We start from the raw sequence: 23,125 nt of genomic DNA on the forward strand, positions 1-23,125 counted from the left end.
TGCAAACATTTGATTTCATTGTCTCATCTAGCTCCTCTGAGCTCAATACCATGGACAATGACATTATCGCTTCAACATTTTTGAAAAAATTCAATGAGCCTTAAAACAAATCGGGGACTAACACTTAGTCACCCAATAATCTCAATAACAACATACTGCAAAGCAGTGGCAAATCCACTCGTCGACCTCATTTCCACAACTAAATGACCAACATTTTAGTGTAAGAATCCTCAAGCATTACTTGTAAACAATTCGCGTGGAATGCCCCGTCACACATTATCTTACACAACACAATGACATTCGTAAAACTTTCACAATTCGTGCTTCCATTAATTTCATATCCCCATTCCGGAGCTATCTTTATCAATTCAATAAGTGTTCCTATCATACGTTCCATAGGATACACTTTATTCCGTGAATCATGCTTCTTTTCGATTAGCAACTTGCTAAATAGTAACTTCGTTGCAACCATGCAATAATAGCTTACTTTTCAAAATCACTGAAAACAAATTGACGTCTACGCTCAATTCCCATTTAACGAGAGTATAAAATTACTCGGGAATTTGAGCCTTAAATATAAGTGGCAACCAAGGAGAGAAACCGAGCTTTCTCCATTGGTCAACCTAAATAAGTTTCGTAAAGCGTCACTACGAATGACACGTCAACGATGTCATCACTGTCATCCGCCTCGTAGTTATCAACGATCTTGGTTGTCATACCTCATGCACACTTATACGTAGCTTAGCGGATACTGTTTACTCGATGAACAAACAATTGTGACAGCTGGTCCATATGACGTCGAAACCAAGCACATGATTCAGTAAATTTGATGTCACACTATAAAATCACAACAGCTAGGTGTCTACTTCTCGTCATGAGACACCAATCAATAGGTCGCTAGGTATTGACCGAACAGGCCGTCCAATGCTCAAGGCGTCAAGTTGCAACAATGCCTTTCGATAATGCTCAACGAAATTCGAGGATCACCAATTGAAGTCGACTCCCCGAGATTTGTAAAGTTCGTAGCATTTCCATTAACGGTCTCGACCTTGAACTATCATTTCTATCATATGAGCTCGTTTGATGTCAAAACTCAAAAATCAAGTCATAAGTGCTCCTTCAATTTTTGGTCAAGCCAAAATAGTTGAATCGGTTACAAGCACTTTATTTTCTTGTGTCCTCGTCCGACAACAAGAAAAAGTAATTTCTAAATATTCTCCTTTAAAGTAATCCTTTACTTTCGAAATGGGTGCCCTGAGTAAATCCGAAGGTGAACTAACATTCTTCCAACCACCAGTTTACATAGAAAGGATAACCAAGGATAAAAGAAAACCACAACAAGATTATCATTTCAAGTTTCCAAGAAGTTGGAAAATAATTTCGAATGAGTTGACGACTAAAATTTTGGGATATGCAATTTCAACCAAATCCCTAGGTTCAAATCTAGAAATGCTGACTGAGACCGTCGTCAAAATTTCAGAAATTTAAAAGCAGTAGAGGTCGGATGAAACTAAATTTCAAGTAGTTGCGGAGACAAAATAGTAAAATTCTCGGAATTTCAATTTTGCTTGAAAACAGATTTGGGGAAATTTTCAACTTTTGTACTTTTCGAACAAGATTTGTTGACAAGAACCTTTTGGTAGGTGAGGAAATAATTTCAAAGGCTTTTCACTAGAACAGGAAAATAGTTTGAGTTTGTTTTCAAATTCTAGGCTGCAATTTTTTTTTTTTATTTTTTTTTTTTTATTTGAAGAAGAAGAAGAAGAACCCAAAATGCTCGAGCTTTGTAAAATAGAACACTTTAGTAAGGAAAACGCGATTGTCTAAGGTGTAGTCTCTTGACTTATGAGGAAAACATTTTGAGTAATGCAAGAGACGAAAATCAACTTTTGTACTAAGAGGCAAGAATGTAAAATAGTTAAAGTAAACTCCTGGTGTGGAAGAAATGTTACGAATTCATTGTCTCAAAAGCAAACACGTGAGGTAAATGCGCAATGTGTCACCTAGATTTTTGAACTTTTCAATTACGCATTGACGTCACCATTTCAGCGTCATTCTAACCACGTAATCAACGTTGTCTTTCAAGAGTGTGCTACCAACTTGTCTACGTTCTGAAATTCGTAGCGTTATTGACTTCAAAGCAATCAAAGATTCCTTGAAGTAAAGAAATCTGACTGCTAAAGTTATAACCTTTAAAGATCCTTTCTTGACCACTCTCAGAAACTTTACTAGTGATCCTACTAATACCAGCACAAGGGCGCGGCCTTGCGATCTCGAAGCATCCTAACATTTCCAAGCACGTTGCTGGTTCCGCAATCATTTATTTTCCCAACAATTTCCCTGATTATAGGGAACATAATTTCTCAACTCTATGCAGACCAATGGCAACTCAAGAATAGTTTATGTGACTCCACTGGTCTTTCCTCAATTTCTTGTGCTTCCCCACAAAGTAATCTTGTCAGCACAACAATACAACATTAGAGTTTCCAAGGCAACAAAGCTTCATATCGTTCCACCAATTAACAACAAGATTGGGGAGATTCCCCTTTTTTTCATTCTAGTTATTGATATGCCAAGCTCAAGCAATACTTAATTTCATGTTTGTGTTGCCATTACAAGTTTCCCTATCAATCCACCACTTGGGAAACACTTGAGTGGTGTCTACCTTACTCGAAAATCACACCTTCTTTCGTAGAGCATCGATGGGGAACCGCTGCAGTCGGGCCATCACTCGGAAGAAAGAAGAGGAAATTGAGCGAAAATACGAACACCACTGATCCAAATGACTATATAGGGGTCATTATCTCACTTTTTACTCAAGTTTTCACTTTGCTCCACACAACACTCTATATTTTTCAATACGTGCAACAATATATGTAGTACAACAACTTTAATCCATCAATAAAATTTACTTTATAACACTAGCATGGGGGTACACAAACATTCCTTTCAACTTCATCTCGAACTTACTTCTCCGAGTATCAACTCACCCAATATAACCTCGTTAACTCCTTAATGCTCAATCCCCTAATAATTTACCCAACACTTTATCCAATTTTCATACTTACTACCTTTGGAGCGTTTGTGGTCGAGTGGCATCATGACGGCATTGGCAATTTAAAATTTAAACCAAACTTTAAAGCACCACAAGGAAACAAACAAAATTCTTTTTCAAGGAACCACAAATGTATCATTACTTTTAAAATCCGTTGGAAATTCTTTGAATGACTCGGAAGTAGCCTCAATGAAAAATATTTGCAAGTGAAATAAGGCAATAGGGTATCCTCCGGGAAGAACAAAATAAAGGAAGGACGTCGAAAATATTTTTTTTTTTTTTTTTTTTTTTTTTTACCAACATACTTTAAAATGTCCAAGAAATTCGAGCGTTTTGCCCAACCAAATTCGACACTTAAAAAAAATATGAGAAGGGTTGCTAGTTTTGCAAAAAAACGATTTCGAAAGTATTTCGGAACCTAGAGCTCTGATACCACTTTACTGTGGTGACCCGAGAGGGGGGTCCCACAGCGCCGCGACTCCGAGCCAATGAGGAATCGACATGTCACGAATGGCATCTCGATAGCTCATCAACCCGAAACCGCAAGGCCTTTTGAGTTTAGGTTGTTGGTTTACAAAACACTTTCTTGGACAAATCATTCTAGCAACCTAACAACACATTTTCAAAAGCGGAATTCGAAATGGGCTAAGAGTTTTGGGCTTGCAATCGGAGCCCAATTTGGAAAATAAAACGGATCACTAAGTAACTACAAGTATGGGAGACGCGCCCCAGGGTTACGGGTCTCCCGGAATTTTTGTAAACGAGTAGGAAATAAATAAAAAGTAAATAGACTAGCTACTACAAAATCCGATTAAGGACCAAAGCCTTCTTTTGATAAAACTAAAGAGAAATGCGCCAAGCCGTGCCATGTGCCTCCCCTGTACGCTTCCCGACCACATGCTCGAAACCTGCACACTATAGTAGGGGTGAGCTTTCGTCCTCGCATGCCCAGTAGGGGCCGACCCAACCATGCTAGGTTTGAAAAATAATATACTTGAAAATATTTACTACATAATATTGTGCACGTTTATCGAAAAATGCTTTAAGAAAAGTGGCAACCACAAACATTTGTTTCTTTTATAAAGCATATGCAGTATGTTTCACACAACTTGGAGCTCCGAGATACTTACCTGCCGGCTAAAGTAAAATAAATCAGTGACCGATCTGGTTCGTCCTGAGTAAGAGAACCAGCCAACTACTCTGTAGTCCTTGTGACTACAAGTAGCGAAAGTGTCAATTTCCTGGCTCTGAGTCTCCTATGACTGGTTCACTGTCTGTACTTACCTTTCCCCGACAAACATAGGAGCACAGCCCCCTCCGGAGGTTCACGGTTATCGACACCGTGGGATCCCTAGGAATCAACGCGTCTAGGTCCCATTCACTTTCAGGTCACAAACATACAAAGGGTACAGTATCTCAACATGCAAGTCTAGCCTCGGTTTTCGCAATCAACAATTATCAGCTCTGAAAACACATGTATCACGAGGCATCGACTGATGAACAACCAAAAACGTTCTTGCAGGCAACATATTATCATAGTATAGCATTCCACATATACTGAAAAGCCTCTAACAAGGAAGGGACAGCTCACCCTACCTGGAATTGGAGTGCTTGCCCACATTCAGGTTCGTTCCCGACTTTCGATCCTTTATCCAAATCCAAGTGCACATGCTCGGGTCCTTTATAATAAAATTAAACCAGTGAGTAACTTAACGTCACTATAACCAATTAACCGAGCAACCAAAGCATTCATTTAATTCTCTTTAAGTCCATCGAATTATCTTTTGATCAAAACAATGATCTAGAACTTATGCTTGAAGGAATTTCTTTTAGTAGATAAAATTTATTACCCATTCCCAAACAATCCAAATGATGTATCATTTGATCATTTGGGATATGGTGATCAAACTTAACACTTGTGTCCATTAAGCATAGTTCGGCTCCACTCATTTAACCTTTCTTTGTTTAGTACTCTTTCGATAAGAAAACAAAGGATAATTTACCATTCCCAAATTCCGGGGTATGGTAACTAAGAAAACACTTTAATTGTAATTATTTCCTTTACTTTAATCGAATAACTTAAATCATAAGGGATCCACCATTTTCTTGACCAACTGCTTCTCAATATTAACATCAATCACAGCATCTAGTTTACTTAGTAAAATTGATCCAATCTCAATTACCAAACTGTTTAAGCATTTAACACAAAATAAAAAGTCACCTCAATTCAACCTCCATTTAATCCATTTTCCAATCATCTTACAACATGCTTAATTCACCATGAATTCACAATTTGTTCAATTCAACCACAACAATTCCAAGATCACCAAACCAGGCCCTTACCAATCTTCTCTCCCAAACTAGAAGCCGTTTTAACATGGCTGCACCAAAACACCATTCGAACCCCTAACATGTAGAACAAAATCAATAATCAACCCATCACCAACTTTCGTATCCAAAACAGAAACTGCAGAGTGTCCTTACCATTTCTTCTTCAAGGGTGACTCAATCGAAACCTCAGCTCCAGGCTCTCCTCTTCAAACCCAAAACGCAGACTCTCCAACCTCATACAATCCAATTTGGACAACAGAAAATTAGGTTTTTCGATTCTCAACGTCTCATGGTATTATCCAAAGGGAGAGGACAAAATATAGCTTACCAGACGAAAAAGGTAAGCCGGTGGCTCTCACGGCGGTGCAGGGTGGCTCCGGTCAAAGTCAGAAGTTGGGACTAAGGGGTTAAGGCGGTTCGTGCAGCCCTAAGCTTCTTCGAGGTGGTGGCTTCGTTCAATCGTGGCCGGAGGCGGTATCCCTAGTTTTGCAGAAGCCCAGATCGCCGGCGCGGGTGCGTGCGGTGTCCTCCAGCTTCGGGTTAGCGACGAGGCTTTGGGGTGATGCTTAACAGCCTACCCCGAGCTCGTAGGTGGCGGCGGAGTGTTGGAATGAAGGCCGGAAATCGACGAGGCTCGAGGAACAGTGGCGTCGCGGTCATGGGTTGGCGAGTGTAGAGGCTGCCGGCGATGCATGTCGATGCTGAGGCTCGGGCTTGGGTCCGATTTGGATGTAGGTTCGATTGGTGGTGGCGGTGACATGAGGTGGTGGCCGGAGATTGGGTTTCCGGCGTTTGCAGAGGGAAGGAGAAGAGAGTGAGAGGTCGGGGGAGAAAGGGAGAGATGCGGCCGAGAGGGGAGAGAGGAAGAGAAATGAGGCTAGGGTTTTCCCAAGTTTTCTATTTATACTAGCGCGTGAGAAATGTCGAATTTATCCTCGCGTCAAATTACATAATACTCCCTGCTGGTCACTTTCAGGTTTTCGGGCTCGTAACTTTTATTCGTTTTTCGTCGGAAACTTCCTAAGTTACTCCTCGACTTCGTCCTAGGCCCAAAACTCGATTTCGTAAAAATCCAAAATCCAAGACTCTGTTACAACTCAATTTATCATCTTCGAAACTTCAACAAACGGTCGCTTCACTAAACTTCGCTAACCTTCTAGGCCCAAATAGAAGAATCTCGGCCCAAACTTAAATCGTCAGCCCAATAGGTGGTCTCGATACCAAAATAATTTCCAAAATAAATTCCTTCACTTAAGTTACCTTGCGAAAATCTTATTGGCGAAAAATTACATTCTAAAAATTAAACAAAATTTTCGGGGGCTCACAAATGCCCTCTATATATATATACACAATCTTTCTATACTAAGGACCTTCTAAGATTTTAAAATCTAAGGATTTCCTTGAATAGACTCACTTTTCGATCTCATATCCACATCTCGACCGTTCAGTTTTTAGGTCCTAATGCATAGATCACTTCTGCAAATTTTGAACTAAATTGATGATCGTTAAGGTATCGAACTATATTAAATGAATGAACGAACTGAATCTGTCCAGCCTGAACCGTTCGTGTTTATAATTGTAAATCGCAGTTTTGAATGCCTTAATGATTATCAATTTAGCTGAAAATTTGCAGAGATTATCTACTCATATATACCTAAAAACTGAACGGTTAAGATGTGGATATGAGATTGAAAAGTAAGTTCATTCAAGGAAAATCTAAGGAGGTCCTTAGCATAGAAAGACTGTCCGTTCCTTAGCTAAGGAATGGATTTCCATATTTTGACCACTTTTCGATCACATATTCACATCTTAATCATTCAGTTTTTAGGTCCTAATGTATAGATCACTTCTGCAAATTTTCAGCCAAATTGATGATCCAAAACTGCAATTTACAATTATGAACACGAACGATTCAGGTTGGACAGATTCGGCTTCCTATATATATATATATATTTTTTTTTTTTTTTAAATCAAATCCCTTAATACATTCACATAATTAAACTTTCCTTATAAGTTTAATACAATTAATTTATTTTCCCTTATTTAATACGATTAATTATATAAGATATTTTCTCCTTTCTGATTAGATCTATATATTTACTATTTTTCAGTAAATATGTTTGTGTAGATTCTAAAAATTGGAATTACACGGTAATATTACGTGAAAAAAATCTCAAAATTTCGTGAAACCTTTTCGTGTTTGGCACTGAATTTCCGGGTTATCGCGCCGGGGCTAAAACCCTCCCTCACGAGTCACTTCAAAGCAATCCATAAACCCTAAACCAGAGCCATACTGAGAGCTCCTCCAATGAGCTCGACCTCGAGCGAAGCACATGCTCTAGGCACCACGACTCAGAAAAGCTCCTCCCCAGCAAAACAAACTCACCACAACTTCTTCGGTAAGCTTTCAAATTTTTACACCCCAAATAACTCTAGCTACGTTGCCTGTTTGGAATTCGCAGCAGACGAAAACCCATTTCTGAAAGTTTGATTTTTCTGATAGAGAAACTTTTTTTTGTTTTTTGTTTTGTAATAACCCAGTAAGGCAGTAACAGAAACTAAGGGAATTTTCTGTTCTTGATTATAGAAATTTGTATATAGATTTCTTTTAGTGATGGGTTTGTATCATTGGGTATAGAGTTGGGGTGATTGAGGTTTTGGGTTTTAATATTTTAATGCAGTTTGGAGAGAATTTCTATGGGGAGGTATTGCTGGGGCTTTTGGGGAAGGAATGATGCATCCCATCGACACTGTCAAGACTCGTATTCAAAGCCAAGCTATTTTCAGTGCAAGTCAGGTATGGTCATGGTGTATAGATGTTACAGATGTTTCATTCATGGTGTAATAGTGTTTGAATTATTGGTGGAATTATGCCATCTTTAATGATTTATTTCACACCTGCAGCACCAAAAGAACATACTGCAGATGGTACGAACAGTTTGGGCTGTTGATGGATTAAAGGGTACTTCACTTTTCATTTTAAAGCAGTTTTCTAGTTTTTGCATGCCGTCCTGTAGTCCTATTTGTTTTTCATGTTACATGTTGTACATTATCTTTTGCCACATCACAGAAGTTTTACTTTTTATCATAAGAATTAGAAGTATCCAAAGTCCAAACATATACTTGTAACACGTCAGTTTTGGATTTTGAACAAAGGGATTGTTGTTTTCTTGATTTACTGTTGGTGCCTTCTCAGAGCATGTGGTTCTTCTTAACTAATAATTCTGTAGGTTTCTATAGAGGCATAGCTCCTGGTGTCACTGGTTCTCTTGCAACTGGAGCAACATATTTTGGTGTCATAGAATCAACCAAAAACTGGATTGAAGAATCACATCCAAACCTTGGGGGACATTGGGCGCATTTCATTGCTGGAGCAGTTGGTAAGAGTTACAGCTCTCAAAACTTTATCTCAGTCGTACTGCTGATGTTCGAGTTTATCTTAGTCATCATGTGTTGGAACAAATTTTCAGACTGTTAAATGTTGATAGTATTCAGTATTCACTAATGATCTTAAGAGCTTCAGATTATGAGTGACATTATGACATTTGCGTTTATAATTGGAGATATAGCTGTATTTAAATTGTTGCAAGGATGCCCTTAAGTTTGATTGGATGTGGGTTTAAGTTTGTAGAATCTAAGGCCTATTAATGCTTCAGATCTCTGATATACTAAGAAGTAATTGATGTTTCAGTTGACTCCTTTTTATCTTAGATTTATGAACTGTTTTGACGTAACTTATTACAGTGTCCTGTTTTCGTTGTTTATAATATAAACATGTTTGTTTTTTAAGAAAATAAATTAAAGCTTCTGTTATGTGCGTACATAATGCACCTTTGTTTTAAGGTGAATTCAAACATTCAGTATGGATGTTAGACTGCATTTACTCTACCACTTACAACCTTAGCATGAATCCCCCTTGTGTGCTCATCCATAGAGATTTGGTTGTGCTCGTGCTGTCTTGCACTCTACGCATTATCTAGTTGCTGTAGCTGCCAATTGTTGTTCGTTTCCAATGTTAGTAGTAGCAACATTTATTGTGGACTCTTCAGCCATCATGTGCCTCAGGGGACTCAAAATCCATCTTTTCCCTTTCTTTATGTATTTCAGGAGATACACTTGGTTCTTTTGTATATGTTCCATGTGAAGTGATGAAGCAACGCATGCAGGTTCAAGGGACAAAGGCTTCTTGGAGTTCTGTTATGCTGAAAGATAATATCTCTATGAAGCCTGGTATCCAAATGTATGATTACTATACAGGGATGTTCCAGGCAGGCTGCTCAATATGGAAGGAGCAGGGGCCAAGAGGATTATATGCAGGGTATATATCTCAACATTAAAATCAATAATGGTTAGGTGTGATCCTTTTACCAATGCATGGTACCTGTTTTTACCGTAAATTGTAAATTACTAGTCTGTTGCCTGTTCATGACCCTACCATGCACCCCCACACCCAATACTCATGGAAGGACACACATCAAGCATGGATGTGCACATATATGAAGTGTGATCATAACTTTCTTTTTGTTCATTTGGCAGATTCGGGTCAACACTTGCTAGGGATGTGCCTTTTGCTGGTCTGATGGTATGTGAAATTCTGAATATTTGACTATGCTCACTTTATTTGGCTTTACATCAGTTTCTTCTCAACATTCACACGTGTGATCACAGACAGGATTACCAAACTCTTAACAAAAAGTAAAAACCATACATGCTGACATATTTTCTTATCATTGATGACTCATAGGCAGTTAGGTTCTTATAGTATTGTTTCAAAGATTTTGTCTGCACTTTTCAGGTTATGTTCTATGAAGGCTTGAAAGATTTGACAGAGTATGGGAAGAAAAAGTACGTACGCAATCCGAATTTCCATATTAATAGTTCCTTGGAGGGACTTGTCCTAGGAGGATTGGCTGGTGGTATGTGTACCTTGCTTATGTATCATCTGCTTGGTGTACATTTAAGTAATCTGTGATTAAATTCAGCAATTAGAATTGACTGAACTTTGAAGGTGATTTATACTTGCATTAATTTGTACAGGCATGAGTTCTTATCTTACCACTCCCTTCGATGTGATCAAGACAAGATTGCAAGTACAGGGATCAGCGTTGAGGTACCCATTCATTATTATTGTTTATTTCAAAATGACTTTTGTAATTCTAGGCGTATGATTAAATTGCTCCAAGCATCATATGGAATTATCATTCAGTGTCAACTATGGTGATGTTACCTGACCAAGGCTTTAGCTTTCTCTATTAAGGCAGCTGATGTGCATGTAAATACTCACACTGACAATCACCATCAAACCTGTTTACAAGGAGGCCTAACATGCTATCTTGGATGTTTACATCACCTTATAAGGGAAAGTATTTGGTTAACATGCTTTAGTACTGTTTGCAATTACTGTAATTTAGAACTGAGCTTTTAATAAGGCTCAACATGATGGGGAAGGGAAATTTGATAAAGCAATTCTCCTTTTGATCTGGATGTCTGATATGGAAGTTAAGATGTGATACTTAAACACTTGTTTGGTTTTTCATCTAATGTTCTGAACTCTAGGTATAACGGCTGGTGGGATGCATTGCGAAGTATATGGATGACTGAAGGTGCAAAGGGATTGTTCAGAGGTAGCATCCCCAGGATTACATGGTATATTCCAGCTTCAGCTCTTACATTTATGGCTGTGGAGTTTCTCAGAGACCATTTTAATGAAGGAGTGAGCATTGATAGCGTGCAAGAAGTTGCTAGCTTGACAGTAGATAAAAAGAATTCACCTTTACAAGGTTCGGCTTAAAAAATTTTTACTGGAACTTTTCCCATCGATCCCATCCAGTTTGTTGCACAGAATGGATTATAGATACTGCATTCTTCAGATGAAGTTGTTACATTGTCAGGCACAACTTACTGAATTTGCTAGGATGAACATCTAACCTATTCTACAACAAATTTCACTATAGTATATATCAAACAGCATTTTGATGCTGATGAAAACAACTTGATAACTGCAAAAAGGGTTAAAAGAGCAAAATAGTTAGTGGCCATGCTTTTAGTTTCAACGTTTTCAACGAAATGGACATTTTTTTTTTTTGATTGGCTATATATATAAAAACTATCTCAACTTCAATGAAATAAATAGGATCATTACATTTACACAACATTGAACTGCATATCCACTATTCTTGATAAAAACTATCTCAACTTCAATGAAACAAATAGGGGCATTACATTTACGCAACATTGAACCACATATCCACAAATCAACAGAGGTACTTCCCGCAAAGCTTTCCCCATTTCATCTCAGATTTCTTTATTTCTTTTCATGCAGTCTCGCTCTAACATCTCTCTGTAACTTACCAAGTACCTGTAAGAGTGCAAATTCTGCAATGAGTTTCGCATCTCTTGCTCCCTGATAAATAACTGGAGGCTGTCCACGTACGAACACCTTTACCATTGGGAATCCTCTAATCCCATAATCCTGAGCAAGGGACTTGTGCGCATCAGCATCAAGAGCAGCTACGGTGACCACGTACACCCTTCAACACAGTAGCCGCTTTCTCCCATATAGGAGTCAGAGCTTGACTATGTTCACACCACGGCGCATAGAATTTAACCAGAACAACTCTGTTCGAGTCCAGAACCTTGGACTTGAAGTTGGAGGGAGTCAGCTGAAGCACTGGTGATGATGGTCCGTACAGTGCATCACAGACATTGAAGACGAAGAACAAGAAGAAGAAGAAGATTGGTACAGCTCGAAATTGCTTCTCTCTCATTCTCAATCTCAGAGACTCTCTCTCTCTCTCTCTCTCTCTCTCTCTCTCTCTCTCTCTCTCTGCGTGCAAGATATGTTTTACCAACCAGATGGACAATAGTCAAGAATTGTTTACGACCTCAAAAGATTTCCAGGTATATATAGAAGCAAACTTACAACTTGAATCCTAAGTAATTTCTACTTAGGGAAGTAGATTTCTTGTAGGAAGTCTTTCCTTCCTCAATGAGGATTAGGATTCCATTGCCTATATAAACAATGAAACCTCATCTCTCCATGTATTAATAACTACACAAGCGTTTGCTGCTTTTCTCTCCCGCCTGTTCTCGCCCATTACAACAACAATGGTGAAGTTCAACCAGCGCTTCGACTACTACGAGCTCTTAGGCATCGAACCGGAAGACCTCTTAGACCTCGACCTCGATGACGCAGAACGCTATGTCGAAAAGGCTTACAAAGAAACGGCGAGGAGAATCCACCCGGACAAAGTCAGAGTCGCCGGCCTGAGCGAAGCCGAAGCCAAAGAGAAACAAGACGAAGCCACCGCAAAGTTCCAAGAGCTCCAAAAGGCCTACGACGTCATCAAAGACCCCATGCAGAGAGGCGACTATGACTTGTACCGCAAGAAAAACTTCACCCCGGAAACTTTCAAACCCAACCTCGTGCCCACCGAGGGCCTCAGATTCTCCGGCTACTCCAACGAGGGCCGGGGATTCTTCAAGGTGTACGGTGACGTTTTTGAGAAGATATACGCCAACGAGGTTGCTTTTCAAGAGGAGAAGAAGTTGCCGCCGGATTCAGTGATCAAGCCGCCGGAGATAGGGGACGAACACAGACCCTATCCGGCGGTGGTGCAGTTCTACAACTACTGGCTCAACTTTGGGACCATAATGGACTTCACGTGGGAGGATCCGCACGACGAGTACGACTTGGCGGCGGCGCCTACCAAGAAGGGAGTGGCGGTGATGCGGAGGAAGAACATAAAGGCCAGGAAGAGGGCTAAGAATGAGTATAATAATAAAGTGAGGAGGTTGGCGCAGAATGTGAGGAGGAGGGACATTAGGGTTTTGGAGATGATGGCGCACAGGGAGGAGGAGAGGAAGAAGGAGATGGAGGAGGAGAAGGAGAGGAGGAGGAGGTTGAAGAAGGAGAAGATGGAGAAGGCTTTGGAGTATGAGGAGCCGGAGTGGACGAAGCCGGTGGAGAGGAAGAGGAAGTATGGTGTGGAGGAGAAGGAGGAAGAGGAGAGGGAGGAATGGGAGTGCGTGGTGTGTAGGAAGGAGTTTAAGAGCGAGAAGCAGTGCTTGAATCACGAGATGTCGAAGAAGCATAGGGATATGGTAGCAGTATTGATGGGGTTGAAGCACCGCGATTTGGTTGAGGAGGTCTTGGAGTTGATGGAGGAGGAGGGAGATGAGGATAAGGAACCTGAGCATGATGGTGTAGATGAGGTTTTGGAGGGAGAAGGTGAAGAAGAAAGGGAGAGTGAGAGTGAAGATGAGGTATCCGAATGTGTTGATGAAAATCCGAAAGAAGAGGTTGGTGAAGAAGTTGTTGATGGTGATGAAGAGGAAGAAGAGGATAAGGAGGATGATGAGATGGAAGTTCTTGAAGCAATGGTGGCGAGGCGAAAGACTAGTGTAAAAGTTGGTGAACCAATTTTTGAGCCCATGGCAACCATCATTGATGTAGAGGAGGATGAGGTGGATATGGAGCACGAGGAGACAAAGAACATGGATGAGAATGGAGGAGAGAAGAAACAGAGGAGGAGGAGGAGTGTGAAGAGTACTAGAATCAATGAACATGATGATAAGAAGGAATCAAAATCAGATTCTAGTGCGGAATCTTGCGTTGACAATGGGAGTGAAGATGAGCAGAAGAGAAAGAAGGGAGGGAAGAAAGAGAAGAGGAGTAAAAGGAATACCAAAAGTAATGGTGAGAGTGAGGATTCTGGTGTAAAGAATTCCAAGTCTAGTAATAGGATAAGGTATGCAGGGAAGAAGAGTAGAGGTGATTTTGCCAAACATTAATTAATTTTTTGTTGTGGTTTTTAAGGGAATTGTTAACATTGAATTATATATTTTGTTTTACTTTGCTGATTTTGGAGCTTTCATAATTTTGCTTTTTCTCAACTGTCCTTTAATCATAGTTGAGATTTTGATGATATTCAAAGTGAAAGTAAGTGGGATTTAGAGGACTTTCTACTACTGTAGTGAATTTTCTCTCTAGTTTGCAGATTAACTCCAGAAGTACTTCAGTAGATTAACTCTAGATAAAAAACTTTAGTGGATTATGCCCTTAATATTACCTCAAATGGCATGAGGTGGGATGAAATGAATTGGTTATGTTCTCATTCTAATCGAAATACTGTAGATTTTATTTGTTACTTCCATAGAAGCATTGTTTTTGATTCATGTTACTGAATCTACAGAACTTACTAAAAGCACATATAAAAGCAGTTTACACTACTGAAACGAGTTAATGAGTATGATGCACACTTAATTGTAGAAGATTGACTGAATCCATGATCTAATAAAATAAATGTCCCAGTAGTTTTGGTTTGGGAACTACTGTGTAAAATTGGCCAAAAGTAAGATATTTAGTCTATAGGCATCTTGCACCTTCACTTAGGAATGAGTGAAGGGCAAGATTAAGAGGCAGCAGTAACAAGTACATACAAATTAACCCCTAAAGACTAAATTACTTCTTACACCTAGGCATCCAGTTCCAGTTCCACCCCAAACTCAGAGACATCAGGAGAGAATAGGATCAACATCATACAACGTACAGAATATGAGACAAGAAAAGAGGAGGGATTGACAACCCAATAGCTGCGCGCTGAGTTTGCTCTTCTGCTCGACGCCTGGACCGACTCACTCGTCCAGCTAACCGAAACAAAAGATCCGAGCCAAGGCCGAAATGGCCTGAACAAAACGTTACAGTGACCAGTCCACTGTTACAGTTAGAACCTGAAAGCACAAGGATGATGAGATTGTTTGCTCTTTCCCTTTCCTTCCCCCCGGAAAGCAACAACTTTCCTAGCCACAACAAAAAAAAACGACATGTCGTTGCGGAGCCAACCCATATAAACCCACACAAATACGCCCAACAACCAAAAATTCGGAATCAGATATTGATGGAGCGGCGGTGCCACTACGAGGTGCTCGGCGTCGACCGCGGCTGCACCGCCGACGAGATCAAGTCGGCGTACCGGAAACTCGCCCTGCAGCGCCACCCCGACAAGCTCATCCCCACCGGCGTCTCCCAGGCAGACGCCAACGCCCAGTTCCAGGAGCTCGGCCACGCCTACGAGGTCCTCTCCGACCCCAAGGAGCGAGCCTGGTACGACTCCCACCGCTCCCAGATCCTCTTCGCCGATCCCTCCGCCGCCAACTCCGTCCCCGACTCCGTCATCCCCAACCTCTTCAGCTTCTTCTCCACCACCGTCTTCTCCGGCTACTCCGACTCCGGCAAGGGCTTCTACAAGGTCTACGCCGACGTCTTCAATAAAATCTACTCGAACGAGCTGAGTTTCGCGAGGAAGTTAGGGTTAGGGATTGACGCCGTGAGGGAGGCTCCGGCGTTGGGGAATTTGAAGAGCGATTATGCTCAGGTGACGGCGTTCTATGGCTACTGGCTAGGTTTTTGTACGGTGATGGATTTCTGCTGGGTGGATCAGTATGACGTCATGGCGGGGCCGAATCGGAAGGTGAGGAGGTTGATGGAGGAGGATAATAAGAAGCAGAGGAAGAAGGCTAAGAGAGAGTATAATGACACTGTGCGGGGGTTGGCGGAGTTTGTGAAGAAGAGGGATAAGAGGGTGATGGATATGATGGTGAAGAGGGAGGAGGAGAGGGAGAGGAAGAAGAAGGAGGAGAGGGAGAAGAAGAAGAAGATGGAGAAGGAGAAACTGGAGAGGGCTATGGCGTATGAGGAGCCGGAGTGGGCGAAAGCGGTCGAGGAGGAAGAGGAAGAGGAAGGGGATGAGGAGGAGGAGAGGAAGAGGAATGAGTTGTATTGTGTGGTGTGTGGGAAGAAGTTTAAGAGTGAGAAGCAGTGGAAGAATCATGAGCAGTCAAAGAAGCATAAGGATAAGATTGCGGAGTTCAGGGAGTCGATTGGGGATGAAGAGCTTGATGAAGAGGAAGCGGATGATTTAGGTGAGCAAATGAGGGAGGGTTTGGAGCCTCCTCCCCAATATGATGGGGCTGGAGTGAGTGCTGGCGAGGATGAGTTTTATGATTTTGGTGATGAAATTCAGAGGGAAAAGCTAGATGAGGATGATAATGGTGGTGGTGGTGGTGGTGATGATGATGAAATGGAACTTCTTCAAGCAATGGCGGCCAGGCACAAGAGTAGGGAAAAGCTTGATGATGATGGTGATGACGACGACGGTGAAATGGAACTTCTAAAAGCAATGGCAGCCAGGCACAAGAGTAGGGAAAATGTTGGTGAAGCAGTTGGAGTTGATGACGGTGATAGTGGGAGCGAGGATGAAATGGATGTTCTTGAAGCAATGGTGGCAGGGCGAAAGAGTAGGAAAAATGCAGCTTCAAGGGTTGAGGTTGAGGATCCCTTGGTGGCTGGTGTTCATGTGGATAATGATATCAATGGTGTAGGGTCCATTTCTATGGAATATGAGAATCGGAAGCCCACCAGAAGGAAAGGGAAGAGTAAGAAGAGTGGTGGAGAAACTAAAAGGGTCGATATGAATGAAATTAGTAATGGTCAAAGTGAGGCAGCTAGTGAAAATGATAATTCAGATATAAAGGAATCCACATCTGATTCTATGGTGGAAACTGCGAGTACTAACGAAAAACAGGATGATCAAATAGCCAGAAAGAAGAAATCTTCAAAACAAACTGTTGAGAAGAAGAAAGAGAATGTGAAGAAAGAGGCCAACGGCAAATCAAAGAGCTGCTCCAAAGGGAAGAAAGCTAAGGTAAGATAGTTGCTTGCTTAATCAGCGTTTTTGCCTCAGCTTTTGGACCGTAATTGTCTAGATATACTCTACTGAGTTTGTAATTGTAAACCTGCAACTCATATTGAACGCTTAATTTGGAACCCCTTTTATGGCTTGTCCTTAATCATTGAGGTTAAATCTGCAGTCTCTAATGGGCTTAGGTGAATAGACATCCCATGGTAGTTACCTACTACCGGTGGTTTAAAACTGGATATTATGATGGCAAAGAAAATTTGAAGACTATTACTTGCTAGGATGGTACTTGAAAAGGTTCTTTTTGATTAATGCCTGCTTGTTGTTTTTTAAGTCTTAACTTGCAACGACTGGAGACAACACTGTGTTTCGCCTTCTATTATATCAAGATTTTTCTTAGTGCTTGATTTAGCGAAATTTAGGTCTCACTGGATTTTGGTTACGTACTGTTTGCTGCTTGTTCTTTGGTTCCGTTTATTAATTGATCACACTTCCCAAATCAGGCAACATCAAAGAATTCTAGCAATGCATGTGAGGCATGTGGAGAGGAGTTTGGATCAAGGTAATTAATTACATCTCTTGATGCAATGCATACATTTTTGTTTCGACATCTGAATATAAATTATAGTTTTAGTTTTCTGGTGTAGATGTTAATTAGTAGGATGTGGATGGTTTTTCTCATGACAGGAATCAATTACATAAGCATTTAGGTGACACTGGACATGCTTCACTGAAGAGGTGAAGAACCAATTACGGAAACTTGCTGAATATTGGATTGATGTGAGTAAACTATGAACCATAGAAGAGGATTGTAGACATTGATAGGCGGCAATTCTTTATTATGAGCATTCCTTCATTTGGAAAAGTTGCAGAAGTAGAAAAGGGTCTGCAGGAAGCATCCCATTCTTTTTGATAACCTGAGTGCATGCTACAGGTACGCAAGGGGCATGTTGGCAAAGCAGTCGGCCGGTTTGGTCTGGTTCATATGATTTGTTAAATCCCTCTTCTGGAGTAACCAAAGAAGAATGAAATGATAATTATAGCCAATTTGCCTTGTATGCTGATAAAAATTTTGATACATTTTTATATAATCCTTTATTAGACGGTATCCCTTCTTTTTGTTTGAAATTTGCAATCTATATCTTCGTTGGTTTCTTATGATTCATAAGCCCTAAACACATTGAAAAATGCAAAATAAAAAATGGCACCAAAATGATAGTCAATGGCAACCACTGCAATGGAAGCCTGGAAAAGTTTTTAAATATCCTATGAATAAGCATCAGTATGATCCTATTCCAGCAATAATGTTACACTTAGATTTACAAAATACTGCAAGGATAAGAAGAAGTTGGCATCCAGTTCATAATGCTTTAGTAGCGGCTTCTTGTATGTAAGCCATTGCCTCCTCCTGTGAAAGCAGCTTTCCTTCCACCAAGCCTCTCACTATTGTGTTGGCATAATTCTTGGCTGGAGCGCACAAGGGAAGCTCTCCAGATTTGAAGCCCTCAACGTCCGATGGTGTGCACCTGCATTGTAATTTGTTAATGCAATCAAACCGACTGAATTCCTTATACATCATAGAAAGAAGATCAAAATTGAAGACTGCCGCCGCATACGTCATAGTCAGTATTGGAATGTTACGCTCCTCGCCCAAGTAGACAACATTACGGTACCAACCCTTCTGAAACAAAATCAAGCACAATCCGAGCAGTAAGAAGTCTATCAAAATGATGCATTCGAAAAAGCAAACTGGCCCCCAGTGATAACAACTTTTGACATACCTCTAGGCGAACCTGCAGGGAATGAGGTTCTTGACCTGTGACTGAATTTAAAGCAGTCAAGTCGAACAAAGGAGAGCTCATGGCATAGCCTCCATAATTTTCCTGCACCAACAAATCGTTAAACTGCTCGAGCCTGCAAGAAAACACCAACTCCAATACTCAGCTCCACTGGATTAAATAGAAAGCAATAGGATAGAATGGAGTCACTAGCAGTAACATACGTAATTCTATACAGGCACATGTGAGTTTTATCCTGACTGTTGCTTTCAGGGTCCATGAACGCAACCCCTCCAGGACCCCATGACAGAGTAGATTCGCGACCAAAGAACATGCGATGAGGGAAAGTCTTCCACATGATCTCTTTCGGTGGAGTTTTATCCACCGAACCAACGCATGGCTTTTGCAAACCGTCCACCTGAAAGCCATCTTGAGGATGTGAACAAAAGGAGCCGGGGTGTTGGAGACAAGAATCAAAACAAGAGAACAGCATATAGAGACTAAAGCAGAGAACATTGACGCTTATCGAATACTGTTACAAATTTAGTGCGTCAACATAACAGACAAAATTATTGGAGTTGTGTATTACCCGTCCACCTTCAATATAGCAAAGTAGTCTATTCAACCACAGATTTGATCCAAACGCAGCATACCAGATGTCAACTTTAGAAAGCTCCGACCTCCAGGTGTAAGTGTTGCTTGCCACATGATCTGGAAACAGTTTAAAGCTTAACGTATGAAAAACAGACCATTGACAGCATCTTCTAAACTTCAGTTCTCAACTTACCCCGAGTACTTTCATCAACTTTCATCTTTGAAAGGGGCTCTATAATCTCCTGAAGAGCTTCCTCAAGATGTTGAGATACTTTTGGACTTTCGTGATCCTCCTCCGCTTCAGAGTCAGAGCTTGAGGTCAGAACATACTAGAATTGCAAAACAACTATCTTAGCATTTCTTTCGGGGGAATAAAAGATACAGCTAAACAGAAGAGGATCAAGAGACAAAGATAGATGAATGAGTGGAAGACCCAAGTACCCAACAGATATGAGAGAATTATGCACTCCCAAGTCCCAAGTGATTCAACAGTTTCTAATTTGCATTCTTCGCATATGACTAATCACTACTTAACCTCAGATACAATCAACAACAAAGTACTGGCAAGAGAAGAGGAAATGTACCGCAGCTGGAGGCACTTTTTGATTGATTAGCTCCTCTGGCAATTCATCTGCAAGTGACGGCCAGTAAGCACTTAATTTCTGGCGAACCTGAAAAGAAGAGTACAAATGCATCAAAGTTTTACGAAGCATAGTACCATTGACTCACAAAGAAGAAATGGATGATCCAGCAGAAAGGATGTCAACACAAAAGCAAAAAAGTACTAAATCTTATTTTACCGCTTGTATCACACGCCATGTAGACTCAAATGGGTATGCCTCCGAAGATCCAAGAATAGGTTTGTCCTCTAGCAGAACTTCAACACAAGCAAGCATTGACTTTGCAATAGACTCAAAATTATATCCTCCTTCTAAAGCCAACACGATCTTTCCATTGGCAAAATTCATCAACTGAAAGACGATAATCAATAAACATGAGCATCACAGATCACTACAAAACAATACTGATGGAGAACTTATTGAACCGGAGAGACAACACAACCAAAACAGGCAGAAGAAGAAATAAGATTAAATTGAAATACTACCTTCTTCAGCATAACTGAATATCCGTATGGTGTGATACGACAACCCCCCAAAGGATCACCAATAGCTGTTTCAAGCAATTTGATTAAAAATATTATGATACTTAAAGTTATCAAGTAAATATCACTAGCAAGTAATCAATGATTAAAGTCATCAAACAAAAGTTTTTTTTTGAGGAAGAAATAAATATATCAACATCCAAGAAATCATCTTGAACTCATAAACAGTCACAAACCAACAAGAAAGAACAACTGTCCCTCAATAACCAATGAATGAGTGAATGACTGAGGACCTTAACAGTACTTTTTGTTCTTGCCTGTACATGTCAATTTCGGAGTGGTGATCTACAAATGCTTAATATGAATATAAAATAGAAGCTAATGAACTTGAAATAATGATGATAATACATAACCTCAGACCAACCCATCCTTCCCCTGGTAAAAAAATGTTCAGATGATTGCTCTATTTTTACAAGATGACCTCTGATAGTAGGGATAAAAACTTTCTTGACTTATATAAGTTCTTTTTACAAACTTAATTGATAAAGAATAAATTAGAACCCTCAATCAGCCAGAAACATGGAAGGTAAAAGGAAAATATTTAACAGATAAGGAGTTACCAACCTGCATCAAATCCAGCAGAGACTATAATTAAGTCGGGATTGAATTCTTTGGCAACTGGAAGCAAAATATGCTCCCAAACCACAAAATAATCAGCATCTCCACATCGACCATTTTCCCAAGGGACATTAATGTTATATCCTGCTCCTGGTCCTTCTCCAACCATAGTATAGAAACCATCGTCAGTAGCTGGATAAAAACTTCCAAACTCATGCCTGAAAACAAAGCACAACTCCAAATGGTCACCACAAGAATGAAAACCTTCATTTCATGTGAGACAGATTCAACCAAACAAGCTACAAGCTAAAAGCAAATCGTAATCAAGGAATATAATTTTTTGTGTATGCTACTCATTATCATTAAGATTATCAGCTCAAAGTTCTGACATACCTATGAACTGAGAAGAATAAAACACGAGGATCCTTCCAGAACATCTTTTGAGTGGCATTACCGTGATGCACATCCCAATCAACGATCAGTATTTTGTTGATTCCCAATTCTGGCTGCCAAGCACAAAGTATGAACATAACCTCAGATGACAACTTAATAGAAGTGTTGGGGAAAAATTTGACGTTTTAAGAGCTTATTTAAAGTCTCAGATGAATAGAAAGCATTAGAAAGCACGACTACTAGAAACGATTACAATTTATAGGGCATTCTTACCTTTTCATTTAAAACATAACTTGCTGCAATAGCTACATTGTTGAAAAGACAAAACCCCATAGCTTCATCTTCTTCGGCATGATGTCCTGGAGGCCTAATAATAGCTACAGCAGAATCCACTTCTCCTTTTGCAACTCTTTCAGTTACCTACATATGGAAACACGCATAGTTGGAATTTTAAAGTTGAAATACACTACAAGACATACAGTCAGACAGGAAAATGTAGGAGTAGCTCATTTGTAACTGATAAAAAAGTTGCAATAAATTTGCTATCAGGGGTGGAATCCGCCTTAATTAATTACACTTAAACCAAATTCTGGATAAAAGACTGTCATTTTCTTCCAAATAAGGTATATTTGGATCCGCACCGTTCAAACACAAGAAAACACAAATTATGTGATCTAAAGTCTAAACAATTATGAATTACTCTCAATGCACAAGTTACACAAATTACCTCTATGGCAGAGCCGGCGGCAAGATAGGCAGCTTCGGATGTTCCTTCATTCAAATATATCGAATTCAAACTTGATGCAATTCGATTTCTCCGTGAATCAAACTGTTTGGAGCTTATCTTCTTGATCAAATTAACATGGTTTTGGGAGTGAACTGCCAAGATATGTTTGTCTTCTGCTTCTTTGGCATCCAAAGGAACACACCTGAGAAAGCAAAAGAATTCATAATAGGTTTCAAGAAATGGCAAATAACCCAAGCAATATCTCTCCCACCATAATACATAATATACATATGTGTATATACAAATTGTATACACATACACACACCACTTCATTCAAGTATCACAATTCCTTCTATTTCTCATTGCATTTAGACCTATTACTCTACACATTGAAAAAAACTATGAAACCAATAAAGTAGTGAACTTTGATCACTACTTCAAAAGCACGAATCCCAAGATTTGTTCTTTTCTACTTAATTTTCCAGCATCAAAAAGAGTTTGAATGATAATGATGATGATGAATGTGTATATTATACCTCTGAGGAATGGAGCTGGCTTGAAGTTTGTTCCAGATGACCTTAATCCGGTCAGGGTTTTCCGGGTGAGGATCACCGTCCGGTGTGGAGTGCTTACACATCCTCTCGTCGTATAACAACCCTACCCGCCGTTGACTTTTGCTCTCCGAGTCAACACCACCACCAACCTCCATCGTGCTCTGATCTCTCACTCTGACCCAACCAATCTCTTTTCCTTTTGTGTTTCGTTTGGACTGTGAATTTCAATTTTGGAGTTTTCCAAGTTCCCACTCTCCTTTTTTTTTTTTTTTTT

At 40.2% G+C, this 23,125-nt stretch overlaps 4 protein-coding genes across 6 annotated transcripts; 3 read left to right on the plus strand and 1 right to left on the minus strand.

The window, feature by feature from the left end:
* Positions 1–7,545: 7,545 nt before the first annotated feature.
* Positions 7,546–11,858, plus strand: LOC133707248 (S-adenosylmethionine carrier 1, chloroplastic/mitochondrial). The gene is made up of 10 exons (XM_062132803.1): positions 7,546–7,785; positions 8,068–8,183; positions 8,291–8,348; positions 8,617–8,766; positions 9,494–9,704; positions 9,923–9,968; positions 10,182–10,302; positions 10,424–10,496; positions 10,943–11,166; positions 11,709–11,858. Exons 1-10 carry the CDS (start codon positions 7,695–7,697, stop codon positions 11,717–11,719), a joined length of 1,101 nt encoding a protein of 366 aa, XP_061988787.1. The 5' UTR covers positions 7,546–7,694; the 3' UTR covers positions 11,720–11,858.
* A 635-nt stretch (positions 11,859–12,493) lies between these two features.
* Positions 12,494–14,179, plus strand: LOC133745049 (DNAJ protein JJJ1 homolog). The gene is made up of 2 exons (XM_062173045.1): positions 12,494–13,179; positions 13,426–14,179. Exons 1-2 carry the CDS (start codon positions 12,494–12,496, stop codon positions 14,177–14,179), a joined length of 1,440 nt encoding a protein of 479 aa, XP_062029029.1.
* A 787-nt stretch (positions 14,180–14,966) lies between these two features.
* Positions 14,967–18,213, plus strand: LOC133742007 (DNAJ protein JJJ1 homolog). 2 transcript variants are annotated; one of them, XM_062169705.1, is made up of 4 exons: positions 14,967–17,091; positions 17,589–17,647; positions 17,773–17,865; positions 18,020–18,213. In XM_062169705.1, exons 1-3 carry the CDS (start codon positions 15,133–15,135, stop codon positions 17,825–17,827), a joined length of 2,073 nt encoding a protein of 690 aa, XP_062025689.1. In that variant the 5' UTR covers positions 14,967–15,132; the 3' UTR covers positions 17,828–17,865; positions 18,020–18,213. The 2 variants fall into 2 exon arrangements, with proteins under 2 accessions (XP_062025689.1, XP_062025688.1); XM_062169704.1 differs by having other exon boundaries at positions 14,969–17,091; positions 17,773–18,213.
* An 85-nt stretch (positions 18,214–18,298) lies between these two features.
* LOC133742008 (histone deacetylase 5) lies at positions 18,299–23,086 on the minus strand. 2 transcript variants are annotated; one of them, XM_062169707.1, is made up of 14 exons: positions 22,834–23,086; positions 22,298–22,499; positions 21,844–21,990; positions 21,571–21,683; positions 21,184–21,395; positions 20,563–20,627; positions 20,258–20,428; positions 20,042–20,128; positions 19,651–19,786; positions 19,453–19,574; positions 19,088–19,281; positions 18,867–18,999; positions 18,702–18,763; positions 18,299–18,611 (listed from the first exon to the last, which is right to left on the minus strand). In XM_062169707.1, the coding sequence occupies exons 1-14, from the start codon at positions 23,004–23,006 to the stop codon at positions 18,446–18,448; spliced, it is 1,983 nt and encodes a 660-aa protein (XP_062025691.1). In that variant the 5' UTR covers positions 23,007–23,086; the 3' UTR covers positions 18,299–18,445. The 2 variants fall into 2 exon arrangements, with proteins under 2 accessions (XP_062025691.1, XP_062025690.1); XM_062169706.1 differs by having other exon boundaries at positions 18,702–18,766; positions 22,834–23,085.
* Positions 23,087–23,125: the final 39 nt, after the last annotated feature.

The sequence above is a fragment of the Rosa rugosa genome, chromosome 4 (assembly GCF_958449725.1).
Source record: "Rosa rugosa chromosome 4, drRosRugo1.1, whole genome shotgun sequence".
NCBI classification, from domain to species: domain Eukaryota; kingdom Viridiplantae; phylum Streptophyta; class Magnoliopsida; order Rosales; family Rosaceae; genus Rosa; species Rosa rugosa.

Coding starts and splice junctions, on each gene's coding strand:
- LOC133707248 (XM_062132803.1), top strand. CDS start 7,695: ATGAGCTCGACCTCGAGCGAAGCACATGCTCTAGGCACCACGACTCAG. Junction 8,184..8,290: donor CTATTTTCAGTGCAAGTCAG/GTATGGTCATGG, acceptor TCACACCTGCAG/CACCAAAAGAACATACTGCA. Junction 8,767..9,493: donor TTTCATTGCTGGAGCAGTTG/GTAAGAGTTACA, acceptor TATGTATTTCAG/GAGATACACTTGGTTCTTTT.
- LOC133745049 (XM_062173045.1), top strand. CDS start 12,494: ATGGTGAAGTTCAACCAGCGCTTCGACTACTACGAGCTCTTAGGCATC. Junction 13,180..13,425: donor TATAATAATAAAGTGAGGAG/GTTGGCGCAGAA, acceptor CGTGGTGTGTAG/GAAGGAGTTTAAGAGCGAGA.
- LOC133742007 (XM_062169705.1), top strand. CDS start 15,133: ATGATGAGATTGTTTGCTCTTTCCCTTTCCTTCCCCCCGGAAAGCAAC. Junction 17,092..17,588: donor CCAAAGGGAAGAAAGCTAAG/GTAAGATAGTTG, acceptor TTCCCAAATCAG/GCAACATCAAAGAATTCTAG. Junction 17,648..17,772: donor GGAGAGGAGTTTGGATCAAG/GTAATTAATTAC, acceptor TTCTCATGACAG/GAATCAATTACATAAGCATT.
- LOC133742008 (XM_062169706.1), bottom strand. CDS start 23,006: ATGGAGGTTGGTGGTGGTGTTGACTCGGAGAGCAAAAGTCAACGGCGG. Junction 19,000..19,087: donor ATGTGCCTGTATAGAATTAC/GTATGTTACTGC, acceptor GTTTTCTTGCAG/GCTCGAGCAGTTTAACGATT. Junction 18,612..18,701: donor ATTCCAATACTGACTATGAC/GTATGCGGCGGC, acceptor ATTACAATGCAG/GTGCACACCATCGGACGTTG.